The sequence below is a fragment of the Anolis carolinensis genome, chromosome 4, assembly GCF_035594765.1.
Source record: "Anolis carolinensis isolate JA03-04 chromosome 4, rAnoCar3.1.pri, whole genome shotgun sequence".
NCBI lineage: Eukaryota > Metazoa > Chordata > Lepidosauria > Squamata > Dactyloidae > Anolis > Anolis carolinensis.
Genome location: NC_085844.1, coordinates 200252058 through 200266305, shown reverse-complemented (window position 1 = coordinate 200266305; position 14248 = coordinate 200252058). Strand labels below are relative to the sequence as shown.

Sequence of the window (14248 nt, the reverse complement as noted above, 5' to 3'; positions counted from 1 at the left end):
GGTGTTCAGGTAAATCATAATACGTCAGTTGTAAGCATTGAGATTCTGTCTTCCAGGTTCTCATCCTTCTTTACATTGCTGACTGGATGGTCCACTGGATGTGGGGCAGAGGCCTAGACCCTGACAACTTTTCTATACCATATTTGACGGCGCTGGGCGATCTGCTTGGGACCGGTCTCCTGGCACTCAGCTTCCATATCCTCTGGCTCATTGGGGACCGGGACACAGATGTGGGGGACTGAAATCCTTCCTTCCTCAGCTTCTTCACCCCCCGTAGATTTCCTTCAGTGACATTCCCCACCGCCCCCCAGCTCTATTCCCACTATTTGTCTCTCTTTGGGACTTCAACTTTGATACTGGGTTCTCATTATTTTCAATGGGAATTTTATGTGGTTTCTATTTCAAGCCACGTTTGTACATAAAAAGTATATATAGTTTTAAGATGGATGAAAGAAAAAATGTGTAAAGACAATCACCAAGTGCAATTTCATAATGGTTAATATGTAGGATACAATAGAGAATGATTGCATCAACAATCTTTAAAGAAATCACATGTTTTTCATTTTGCACCCCCCTTTAAGGCACTACATGTAAATATATGTGTGCGATTTTGTGTATGTGTGAGAGAGAATATTTGAAATGCAATGCAGGTTCCTAAAGTGTTAAACTCATCACAAGAATTCCTCGTTTGTCACATTTGGATTCTGAAATTGATTAAATGGTTTGGATACCCACTCCTCTTCAATCACAAACCAGGCTTAGGAAAAAGACCATGGCTATTAGTAAATAACAAAATCAGTCACGATGGTGGGGTGCATTTTGCACTATGCTGTTGAATGGAAGGTCTTCTTTGGTCTTTGAAGTGAAGCAATAATAATAATGATTTAGTGCATCGGTAGGAAAGAACAGCTCAATGGATGCACCCAACGTACGAATTAGCAGCCTCCTAAGATTCACAAAGCTTCCTGAACCCCCATAAATGTTCTTTAAAAATAAAGGGGGTGTTCCCAAAAGGCTCAAAACTTCTACACAATGCAGAGGTTTTGTTCCCTAAGCCTCCCACATACCAACAACAACAAAAATGGCCAAAAACATAAATGGAAGGGAAATAAAGTCACTTCTGGTCTCATCGGGCATAGTGGGTACAGGCCCTGGAAAAAAGAGTAGACATTCAAATGCCTCCTGCTCCACAGTTGCCTATCTGCGATCTAGAGCTGCTCTTCATTCCAGTTCCAAATTAATTATCAACTGATGTTGCTATGAAAACGTGGCTTGCGATGACATGCTTTCACCTGATCTTTTCAAACTAGCTCTTCTGTACATATTGTAAATTTGTCATTTTATGTTACATTTCTAGTCTTCCAAAAAGTCACATGATTTTCTCCTGTTATACAGCAGTTATCTTTGCAGAAATGTGACAGTCCATTAAACAAAGGCTGACACTTTTTTTATTCCTCCAGCTACCTATCTCTCTCATGAAAAGTCTGTTTTTTATTGCCTACTTTACACTGACCGATGCCTCCTGGGTGCCAACTCACGTATTGCCTTTTTAAATCCATGATGCTGTGTCTATCTGGGACTGGCTTATATGGAACTGCAAACTTGAACTAATGAACTTAATACATACATGGTTTCCAAATCTTTAATGCCTGGAATTTATATACTGATGCTGAGCCAGGCTGCTTTAATTTGAAGAATCACTATTTGGCACCTCTTGAGATCTAGAGAAAACCAATACAAGATTGTTGAGTGCATCTAAGTCTGAATACATGTTGGATACTATTTGATGGCAACCCAGTGACCAATCATATCTCTGTTGCCCCTTCACACAGTACAGATGGTTCATATCAAGGCTTCACATACACGAACTGTGTGTTCTGACACTTCACTTGATTTGTACGGTAAGTCAGTCAAATATATGCTAGTCAGCATGTGACACGCAACATAGAAGCAAGATGTACCTCATATTTAATATTGCTTCTCTACAACCCTGAACTGGCTTTTCTGTGATGTCAAAATCAATGGTTCTGTTTTACAGTTGGATAGTTGTCTATTACAGCAGTTTTTACCTGGGAAATATGACACTTAAATTTGAGCCAAAGGGTTCCTTACTGTATCTGACTATTAGGAAGCTTAGCTTGCAAACACCTTGAATGCTTTTGCTGACTGTATTGAGTTGCTAATTTAGGGTTCAGTCTATGTAGGGAGCAGAGTGAGGAATACATGTTGGCTTCCATGAGCAAAGATTTCCTGTTCTTAAGTGTACAACTCTGCACAAAATTCAGCAACTCCTGTCCTCCAACACTATAGGTAATGCAGAGAAGTTGAAGAAATGTAAAGTGGAAACCTAAAATAGTTCCATACCATTAGATGTGGAAAAGCTTGTGAGTCACTACTAGACCCTCCTGGGTAACAGATTGTTTCCATTGATCTGTGTTTGTTGTAATATTGGATTCAATAATATCGCTGGAGTTGCTTTCACTGATGAAAACTAAATATTGTACACATCTATGAAGGGTGATCGTCAAAATGCATTTCATCACAAAACACTGCTAAATTGGGGGTTTGGATGTTGTTGAATTTGTTTTATTTATTTGTTCCTGCATCAGCTTCTCTTTGATTAATGCATCATTTAGCTTTTATTTCTATATAAAAACTGAGAGAAGAAAGTAATTCAGAGAAAGAAGAAATGCATTCCAAGTAAAAATATATGTCTTCCCCTTTTCTAAGAAAAGAAGAAAGTGGTATTAGTACATTGTCTTGAGGCGTGAGCATCTAGATTCAACTAGAGCCGGGGGAAGTTACTATTTTGGGTCTACAATCCCCCAGAACCTCCAGCCAATATGTCAATTAGCTGTTACTGACTAGAAGTAGTAGCAGTGCAAAAAAAATAAAGGAAGGCATTGAAGGCACTGGCTTTCTGCTGTCACCTATTCTTAAACATAGCCTTGAATATAACTTTGCTTTACAAATATATGTAATTTGCTTTTCTTTATAGTAAGCTTTTATCTTTAGTTGGGCTTGAAAACAGCATTGGCTTTTCCATAAAATTTGAATTGAACTTCTGAGCTGAAACTGCTCTTAAGAGGCAAAATTGCTACAATTCAGAGGGCTTACAGTAAGAATTTGGGAAGGGAAATAGTGCTAATGTGGTGCCTAGTGATCACTGCTTTTAAGCCTGTAATCCTTCAATGGACAATATTTTGGGAGTAGTTCTGTAACCTTAGAATCTGACATGAACACTGCAGCCTTCATGTTCTAACTTGCCACCAAAACAAAAGGAATGGGATACAGCTACAAAGATGTCTGACATAAATCTTTGTCTTCTGCTTTGCAGAGTAGTCTTAGTATTTCAAAACAATGGATTATGATGGGGATGCCATGGTTGGTTGCCTTACTTCTGCAAATGTGTATTCTTGCACTGCTGAAAACATTGTTCAAAATAGATCTGTCCAAAATTATTACCTCATGTCACCTATCCAATGCGTTCATTCTTTCTCTTCCTGTTAAAACTTTAAAAATCGCCTTCATCTGTCTTATGAGTGTTTTGTGTACTGCTGGAGGCTAACACTTCAGTAATTTATATACAACTCCATTTGAACATCTTTTGTTCCTCATTCTGTTTGCTTCTCTCATTAGGAACTATGCCTGTGCATCTCATTTTAAGCATATCTTCTCTGGTCTAAATAATAAAGATTAGTCTCTAGGTCACGAAGTTGTGCTTGAACTGTTTTGATGAGATCCCTAAATCTTGCTGTCCCTAAAAGGGGGTAAAGTGGGGAAATGTGTGTGAACTGAATGTCATCTAAAAGCTTTGAAGAATATTTTTATTCTTGCCAGTTGCACTCAAAATGCATGTTTATTCAGACCAGGATGCAAATGAAGATGAAGCTATTGGTATACATCTTTTATTTAAAAGAAAAAAAAGAACTTAATTATTTATAGTTGATGTAACTAAATTGATGCCAATTTAACTGATAAATTATATTTGTTAAAATAAAGACTACATTTATTTATATGTCTCTTGAGCCTTTATTTGTTCTATGCTAAAAGATGTTAATCACCTTTAGCCGAATTTTTGGGCTGATATTCCTATCCAGGTGCAAAACAAATTCTGGCTTCCTACATGTGTCCACATCACTGACACTTAAGATCATCTTTCTATCCTTCCTATTGGAGTTTCTTCAGCCTCAATTTTTCATTAATCAACAACCTACTACATCTTTGGTCATATTACTCATATTTAGATGTCATATTACTGGTTGACTGTGGTTAGACCTGGTTTCTAAAAATGTCACTATGTGCTTCTTTATATTATTCATTGGTCAAGGTTCTAAGCAAGTCTCTAGTCCTTCTAAGAGCCCTTCCACACTGCCCTTTATCCCAGGATCTGATTCCAGATTATCTGCTTTAAACTGGAGTATATGAGTTCCCACTACCAGATAACCTGGGATAAACTGATAATCTGGAATCAGATCCTGGGATATAGGAGCTGTGTGGAAAGGCCCTAAAAGTCAAGATAAAGGACAAAAAAATGTGCTACTATGGGAAGCATGCCTGCTACTGTCTAATGCAGGCATGGGCAAACTGTGGTCCTCCAGGTGTTTTGGACTTCAACTCCCACAATTTCTAACAGCCAGTAGGCTGTTAGGAATTGTGGGAATTGAATTCCAAAACACCTGGAGGGCCACAGTTTGCCCATGCCTGGTCTAATGTATAACCGAAAAATAACACATTAATCTCTTCGCTTCAAATAGGCATAGCCTTGTTATTTACTATTCACTTTACTACATCAAGAAGCCCCTTGGCTTCTTGCATGGCTTTTCATGCTCAAGAATCATAGCACTATGATTCCACTTTAATTGCCATGGCTACATTCTATGGAATCCTGGGTTTGTAGTTCAGTGAGGCACTAGGGCTCTCCAGCTAATATTTCTAATTTCTCCTTCCTAGACTGGAAATGCCAGGATTCCATGTGATTTTGCCATAGCAGTTAAAGTGGAACCATAGTGCTATACTTCCAAAGTGCAAAATGGCCACTGGTTTCAACCTAGAAAGGTAAAAGTTTTCCCCTGACTTAAGTCCAGTCATGTCTGACTCTGGGGGTTGGTGCTCATCTCCATTTTTAAGCCGAAGAGCTGACATTGTCCGTAGACACCTCCAAGGTCATGTGGCCGGCATGACTGCATGGTGCGCCGTTACCTTCCCGCCAGAGTGGTACCTATTGATCTACTCACATTGGCATGTTTTTGAACTGCTAGGTTGGCAGAAGCTGGAGCAATAGCAGGCGCTCACTCCGCTCCCAGGATTTGAACCTGGGATTTTTCGGTCTGCAAGTTCAGCAGCTCAGTGCTTTAACACACTTCGCCACCGTGGCTCCTTGGTTTTAACCTATAGTTCATCCTATTTCCACTAACCCAAGAGTAGCCAGACTGGACCCAATTGTATTTGCAGCTTAAAAACAGGATCGAACAATTACCCTTAAAAAAAAGAAAAGGAAATTTATCGAAGCCAAGAAGACAAACAAGCCAGATGAGTGTGTGTGTGTGTGTGGAAGAATTTGGAGTTCTCTCACCAAGAGATGGGAAGAAAAAAAAGCAAAGACATATACATCCCATTGTGAGATAATTAGCTGTCTGCAAGGACGTTGCCCAGGGGGCACCCAGATGTTTTATCAACCTGTGGGGGGCTTCTCTCATGACCCTGCATAAGAAGCTGGAGCTGACAGATGGGAGCTCATCCTGTTCCCAGGATTTGAACCGCCAACCTTTTGGTCAGCAGTCCTGCCAGCACAAGGCCCGGGCTATGGCGCAGGCTGGAGAGCAAGCCAGCTGCAACCAGCTGCAATGAATCACTCTGACCAGGAGGTCATGAGTTTGAGGCCCGCTCGGAGCCTGTGTTTGACTTGTCTTTGTTCTATGTTAAAAGGCATTGAATGTTTGTCTATATGTGTAATGTGATCTGCCCTGAGTCCCCTTTGGGGTGAGAAGGGTGGAATATAAATGCTGTAAATAAATAAATAAATAAATAAATAAATGTAGCCCATTGCACCACCGAGGACCCAAAAAAAAAACAAAACCAAAACCCTCTTTGTGCTGAATTGTTCAAATGTTGGTGCCAATTGAGCCTTGCAAGGGGGGGGGGGATTAGACTAACTAAGATCTTACCACAGATAATACTGTCTTCCATCTCTTCCCCTGTACCCACCCTGATGTATTTCCCCCACTGGGATTTATGATGAAGAAGAGGATTACTAAAAGTAGAAGTGGGGTTATAGATTATCATTTAAAGGCAATAGAATAATATGGGATAAGAAACCATATAATGGTTCATAGAATTGTTTCCTTGTCTGTTTGCTTGTGTAGTTTGTGCACATACATATGTCTATGTTGGAGTGTATTTTGTCTGTTTTGATTTAGCTTTGCAGTTTGTTGTAGAGCTAGAATGTAGCATGTTATAATATTAAAATTGCCTTTTTGGATTATTATTGCTTTTCTATTATGCTTTCTGTCCTTTTGAATCAAAAATTATTATGAAAAAGCATTTCCTCTACTGGTGAGTCACATAGGAGGGCTCCTCCAATGCACTTAAATTCTCAGGCAAATATTGAAAGAGTTGCTTCCTCAAGGTTAAGGGGCCACCTAGAGGAGGGAGTCATGTGCTCACACTGATGCAGTCACAGATCTCTGGTACTGTATATCTTCAGTCAAAAGACTGAACAAACATTGTCTTTATGAAAAGAAAACTACAGGGTGTGTTGTTGTGAGATAAATGCATGAAGCAGACACAGCAGCAGTGGGGTTGATGTCACGCCTGTGGACCTTCTTCCATAGAGAATCCTTAATTTTTTTAGTTATTTTAATGTCATCCCCTTACATTGTGTCATCTGGTGTTGCTCATACTCTCTGCACCCTCCTAGTGACACCTGTGCTAGAAACTGCCGGGGGGGGGAGGCACATCTACACTGTAAAATGAATGCAGGTTGACACCACTTTAACTCACATGGCTCTGTCCTATGGAATCGTGGAAGACATAGTTTGGTGAAGTTCCAGCTCTATTTGGCAGAGAAGCCTATGTAAAACTACCCGTGACTGCAAAGCTCTGAGACATTGTGGCTAAAACAGTGTCAAATTACATTAATTCTACAGTGTAGTTGGGGCCCAAGAAAACTTTAACATATGCTCACCTGGTGAATAAGAGACCTCTAGAGCAGTGGTTCTCAATCTGCGGGTCCCCTCAAAACAGACAAGAGTTCTTTCTCCCACCCTGAACATTCCCCAGATATATAAAGCCTGCTTGCCTAGTTTCCAACAGGCTTTACAACCTCTGAGGATGCCTGCCATAGATGTGGACGAAACGTCAGGAGAGAATGCTTCTGGAACATGGCCATACAGCCCGGAAAACTCACAGCAACCCAGTCAGAAGATCACTAGTGGTCTATAGGTGTCCCTTTCCCCAAACGAACACTTGGAAACAATCACAACAGACTATAAAGAGCAATAAAAAGTGCCATTGTCAAAAAACCCTTTCATAATTTAGTTAATTCAAGTTTGATATCACTAGAATTGGCAGGGCTCACTGGGAGTTGCAGTTTGACAAGGTCTTTAGGCTTCTTTGCCAAGGAGTGCTAATGCCTCACCAAGCTACACATCCTAGGATCCCATCGCCTTGAGTGTCTCTAAGCATTAATCCTGCAGGTAGATGAAGCTAATACTCTCCAAAGTCATTGCTCAGCCCTGACCTTTATGAGAAGCCCAGGCTCGCCTCTTGCTCGTTCGGAAACACTACATTTCCCAGGAAGCGTCTTCCCCAAAGGCTGAGGGACGCCTCGCCCGGAGCATGCTGGGTTTTGTAGTTTCCTGGGTGGGATTGCCCCGCCGCCGCCGCCCTCCCCTCTCACATGACGCCCGACAGAATGCGGAAAAGCGCCAGACGCGCGTTGCGGGGCGAGGTTTCATCCCTTTACAAAGCTCGCTCTTTTTCTTTCTCTTTCTTGTCTTCTCTCCCTCCGCGTTGGAAAGAGGCGGCTTCGCAAGATCTGTTCCTCTGCTTGGGCTGCAGCATCCCAAGAAAGCAAGGAGGTACCTTTTCTGGGAGGACAAAACAAAGTTACTTTGGAAGCCTCTGCTACATCCTTCCATTGCTACTTTGAAGCCGCCCAAAGTCTCAAACTTTCAAAGCAGCTCCAACTTTCAGACCTGTTGAGAGAGTGCGTGGTCCCTTTGAGCCCAGGTCGAGGACTTCCTGCTGTTCCTGGAGGAGATGCTCTGCAGGCGCAAAACTAAAGTGCCTTAAGTCCCCAGCTTCTCTGGAGGTTGCTGCTGAGTTCTTGGTTGGCTGGAGGGGAAAGTGAGGCGTCTCTTTCTCCAAAGCCACCCCAGGGGAAGGCCCTTACTTCCTGACCTCCCGCCATGGTGGGCCACCATGACCATATGTTCAAGGTGCTGATCATTGGGGATGCCACTGTTGGGAAGACCTCCTTGGTCCAGCGATATGCCAATGACAGTTTTAACAAACATTACAAGTCCACCGTCGGAGGTGAGTATCGCAATGCAATGAGGTCACTTACTTTACCTTGATCCAACCATATGCATTTGGAAGAGTTGTGTTGCCTTCCTCCCAGGTTGAGAGAGCGTCACTTGTCCAAGGCTGTCCACTGAGCAGGGATTTTGAACCTGCATTTCTGGGAATAATAATCTAATGGGTAAATGCTACCCCATGCAGGTAAGTGTCATAGGTGTTGTTCCTACCTATTGATTCATTATAGTATCCAAAATGCTTGCAATGAAAAATGTTTGAGATTTTTTTAGGGGTGGGATTGGAGTATAGTAGCTTTTCTTATTTAACTAGCAGCCATGGAGTTTGGTGGATAATGAATCAGAGTCCCTTTGAGGAAATGGTGGCAGGATACAAGAATAAAGTTCTTATATTGTTGTTACTTACTGGTTGCTTGAGACTTACTTTTTAAAGTAGGGCTAACTGCTACTATAATCCATACTATCCCATTCCATACACTCTTCATTGACTTTATAGGGAAAATTAAGGGTTTGGGGCAAGATAATAATAATAATAATAATAATAATAAATAAATAAATAACTTTATTTTTGTATCCTGCTCCATCTCCACAAAAGGACTTGGGGTGGCTCACATGGGGACCAAGCCCAAATACAGCATAAAATACAATATCGAAATGCATTTAAAACATGTAAACATATAAAGGTAAAGGTTTTCCCCTGACGTTAAGTCCATCATGACCAACTCTGGGGGTTGGTGCTCATCTCCATTTTTAAGCCGAAGAGCCGACGTTGTCCGTAGACACCTCCAAGGTCATGTGGCTGACATGACTGCATGGAACGCCGTTACCTTCCCGCCGGAGCAGTACCTATTGATGTACTCACATTGGCATGTTTTCGAACTGCTAGGCTGGCAGAAGCTGGGGCTAACAGCAGGCGCTCATTCCGCTCCCGGGATTTGAACCTGGGGCCTTTCGGTCTGCAAGTTCAGCAGCTCAGCGCTTTAACACACTGCGCCACCACCAGGCCCAAACATATAGAAACAGGCATATAAAAGATATTATTATTATTATTATTATTATTATTAACATAATATGTTAGGCAGCGGTACAGCGGGTTAAACCACTGAGTTGCTGAACTTGCTGACTGAAATGTCGGTAGTTTGAATCTGGAGAGCAGGGTGAGATCCCGCTATTAGCCCCAGCTTCTGCCAACCTAGCAGTTCAAAGACATGCAATGGTGAGTTGATCAATAGGTACCGCTTCTGCAGGAAGGTAATGGCGCTACATGCAGTCATGCCGGCCACATGACCTTGGAGGTGTTTAGTGACAACGTCTGCTCTTCGGCTGAGAAATGGAGATGAGCACCAACTCCCAGAGTCGGACACGACTAGACTTAATATCAGGGGAAAACCTTTATCTTTAACCTATGTTTATTTATATCCCCCTGTTTTCTCTCCATAAGGAAAGTGAAAGCAGCTAACATTAAAAGCTTTACAATATATTTTAAAATATACAAATATTAAAACAGTATTAAATATCATTAGTATTAAAAACAGATTAAATCCATAAAAACATATAGAACCACAGCAGCAACTGACATGATCTTACAAACCTCATTCTTTAAAAGCCTACCTGAATCAAAAGGTTTTAGCCTGATATCACCAGATTCTTAGTTAACCAGAACTAAGAATGCAGATTGTAGATCTCAGATAAATGTACTAACTGGTTTCTTGAGAGTTACTTTTAAAAGTAGGCCTAACTAATACTATATCCCATATTGTCTCATATTATCAACTCTTCACTGCTTTATAGGTGAAATTCAGGGTTTTTGGGCAAGATATCACCAGACTCTCAGTTAACCGGCACCCATGAGGATTGGTAGATATCAATGAATGTACTTACTGGTTGCTTGAGAGTTACTATTAAAAATAGACCTGACTAATACTATACGGCGCTCCATGCAGTCATGCCGGCCACATGACCTTGGAGGTGTCTACGGACAATGCCGGCTCTTCGGCTTAGAAATGGAGATGAGCACCAACCCCCAGAGTCGGTCACGACTGGACTTAACGTCAGGGGAAACCTTTACCTTTACCTTTAATACTATACATATTATACCATAAATTCTGTATTGGCTTGACATTAATATCGGAATGCAGTAATTAAAAGCAAATAAAGGTAAACTTAAGATAATAAAATACTGTTTTACTGCATTATAAACATAGTTTTTATTTAAAGTATTATTTCTTTGATTTTTTTGCCAATTGCTTGGAAGTTTTGTTTAACCACGAGCCTACTGCACTTTTTATTTGCATGTATGTGCATGAGATACCTTGGAAATGGTACCCAAGTCAAAACATTAAATTTCATTTGTATGCCATATTCACGCCTTAAACACATAGCCTGAAGGTAATTTTATACAATATTCGTAATACCTTTGTACATGATACAAAGTTTATGTACACTGAACTGCCAGAAAGCACGGGTGTCATTATCTCAACCACCCAGGTGAACAATTTTGGATCTCGGAGCTTTTCAGAATTCAGGATAAGAGATGCTCAACCTGGACTTAATTTCTACAGAGATGTTGAATCTTAGAAGATATTAGTCATGGTTATTTTCTCCTGCTCCTTGAATATAAAATGCTTCTAATCTGTAGCCTTTCTGCCTGGTTGAGAGCTTTGTGTAATTCAAACATTGCTGTAAATCTTCCAGTGTCAGAAGCCATTGTTTAGGGTACTGCCTTCCTTCGATTCCTGTTTCATTGTATATTGCATCTTTCAGTTCCTCTTTGGGTCTGTTTGTGTTTCTACTTTGTGTTGCAATGGAGCCAGAGATGGTGTTTTTTTACTTCACACAGTGAGAAGCAATATGCCACTGGTGTGTCATAGTTAAATATGTCTATGCTTTCTCTTAGTCATGCTCTTAGCTTCAAGTTATTAAATAATTACAATCTGCTGTTTATGTTTTGGTTATTCAGCTCTTCCTTTCATAGGAGAAACTGATTGTAACCAGATAGTGTTTATTACAGCAAGTGTGTATTATGTTTGAAAATCTGTATGCTCTTTAGTCCACCAGTCTATATTCCTAAGGCTAGTGATCCCTTAAAATACAGAATCTGGAGTAAGTATGCAATCTAGTGTAAGCATAAGAAAAACACTAGGGGTACATTTTAACACTATGTTAAATAATTAGTCAGTTATTTCTTTACAAGAACATTGGTATCTATATATATAAAAGGGTAATGAAATTTCGGCCTAGGACAAAACAACAAAACTACACATCCCAGAAACACTAAACTTGGCAGCACAACCCCTCATCCATGCCTCTACGTTCATACAACAAGAAGAAAAGAAAAATAAAGTCCTAATTAGAGGGAGAGGAATAATTGCTTTCATCCAATTGCTGCCAGTTAGAAGGCTAAGCTCCACCCACTTGGTCTCCTAGCAACCCCAGGGGATAGGCAGAGTTATGCCTCACGTAGGCCTCTTACACATTACCTATAAAATACAGATTATCTGATTTCCCATACCACCATACTTCGCCACAGCAATGCGTGGCCGGGCACAGCTAGTATAGTATATTATTTCTTCTCGCTCTTGTATGCATATGGTGCTGGCTCTACATAAAGCATGGTGACATTACAGGGGAGTAGTAATGGTAGCTAGTAGGCATGGATTTTCTCCCTCTGTTGGAAGATAGAGCTGTTTCTGTTACAAAATCACCCCTGCCCAGGGGTCTCCTAAACTAGACTACTGCTTAACTTATTCCAGATTGCTGGAAGACACTATCTCAGTGGTTCTCAACCTGGGATCCCCAGATGTTTTTGGCCTTCAACTTCCAGAAATCTTAACAGATGGTAAACCGGTTGGGATTTCTGGGAGTTGTAGGCCAAAAACATCTGGGGGCCCTAGGTTGAGAACCACTGCAAGATTGAAGTAATTGTCCATTTCTTTATGAGCATGGGGAGAGCAATGTGTCTCAGGCAAAAAAAATGTCTTGCTCACTTTGTCTAACTGTATTATGTTATTGTCCTTGAAACTAGGACTCGGAGCAATGTGTTCAAATTATAGGAAAGGAGATTTCAACTGAACATTAGGAAGAACATTCTGACCGTACGAGCTGTTCAACAGTGGAACACTCTCCCTCGGAGTGTCGTGGAAGCTCCTTCCTTGGAAACTTTTAAACAGAGGCTGGATGGCTATCTGTCAGGGATACTTTGACTGTGCTTTCCTGCATAGGAAGGGGTTTGACTAGATGGCCCATGTGGTCTTTTCCAGCTTTGTTTATCTATGATTCTATGACTGGACTACAATTAAGGTTGCAGACTCTGTGGGATAAGCTGCTGATTTGAAGGACACAAGGAATATTTACATTAATGTGTGGTGGTTGTGCATTGGGTGACAAGGGGACCCTTTACCCTTTAATTTTCGAAAGAATGAGTGGATATTTACTGTTGTCTTCTTGATAATCAAGGTGTGCATCTGATCATCTAAAATATAGGTCATCCGTGGGTCTTAGTGCTTAGGTAGAGTGTGTGGGTGAAGCAGCTGGAGTGAACAACTAGGACAACTAATGGGATTAATTGATGTGTTTAGGCAGTATCAATGTTAAATTATTTATTTATTTGATTTCCCACTTTTATATATTTGCCTCAAGAATAACTCAAGGAAATTGCAATAAAATTACATGTTATAAATACCATTAAAACATAAATGATTAAAATATTCAAAATGTAATTTAAAATACCCAGATGATTATAAGTCCCTTTGTAGTGAACCATTTCCCCAAAGACATCTTGAATAGAAAGGTCTTTGTTTCCAGATAGTAAGACAACAGGGAAGGAGCTACCTGAGGGCCCTTCCACACAGCCATATAGTCCAGAATGTCAAGGCAGAAAATCCCACAATATCTGCTTTGAACTGGGTTATCTGTGTCCACACTGCCATATATTCCAGTTCAAAGCAGATAATTTTATTCAGATGTGTGGAAGGAGCCTTAGGCTTCCTTGGCTCTGAGCTCCAGAGTATATGGGAATATTGCGGGATCTATGTGCAATGAAAATGTAGAATGTACAGTCAACCCTCCATATCCACAGGTTCTGCATCCACAGATTTTACGAGCCATGCCTTTAAAATCCCCCTCCCCCCAAATCCAAAAAGCAATTCTTAATTTTACCATTTCATATAAGGAGTACCATTTTAATGCTTTGTTATATATAATGGGACTTGAACATCTACACATTTTGATATCCAATGGGAGCCTTGGAACCAAATCCCAGCAGATACCACAGGCCTGCTGTATGATGTTGAATAGCAATAGCATGAGCTGTGGGCAGAAGTACTTGTAGACTTTGTCTAGTATATGTCTGTCTGCCTTTTTCTCCATTCTGGGATGCGAATAATGCTTTTTCCATTCACTAACTCCCAGATGTGGTTCATTTGTAACCATTTGCCTATAACTCTGGTTTTAAGGCACTTTTCTTGGAAGTGTTTTAGGATGGGTCTGTAATTTTTCATTCTGTAATTGCTCTGCAGTTCTTTCATCATAAGATTGTGATTACCCTAAAGACACAGAATATTGTTTGATGTTGGAAGTTAAACAGGGTCAGCTCTGGTTGGACTGGGATGGGAGACCACCAAGGAATCCTGTAGGCTATATTTCAGAAGAAGGAATTGAAAACAAAACACCTGAGGGCCCTTCTACACTGTCATATAATCCAGATTATCGAA

The 14248-nt window shown here is 40.7% G+C and overlaps 2 protein-coding genes across 3 annotated transcripts in view; both read left to right on the top strand.

The window, feature by feature from the left end:
- Positions 1 to 4018, top strand: part of slc41a1 (solute carrier family 41 member 1) — a 46422-nt gene extending 42404 nt beyond the window's left edge. For both annotated transcript variants that reach the window (XM_003224004.4, XM_062978579.1), the window contains one exon: positions 57 to 4018. In XM_003224004.4, coding sequence (XP_003224052.1) covers positions 57 to 242 — 186 coding nt within the window. In that variant the 3' untranslated portion in view covers positions 243 to 4018. The remainder of the gene's footprint in view (positions 1 to 56) is intronic.
- Positions 4019 to 7890: 3872 nt separating this feature from the next.
- The window catches only part of rab29 (RAB29, member RAS oncogene family), a 28344-nt gene continuing 21986 nt past the window's right edge, over positions 7891 to 14248 (top strand). Inside the window, exon 1 of the mRNA XM_003224019.4 lies at positions 7891 to 8538. Within this exon, the coding sequence (XP_003224067.2) occupies positions 8412 to 8538 (127 nt within the window). The 5' untranslated portion in view covers positions 7891 to 8411. The remainder of the gene's footprint in view (positions 8539 to 14248) is intronic.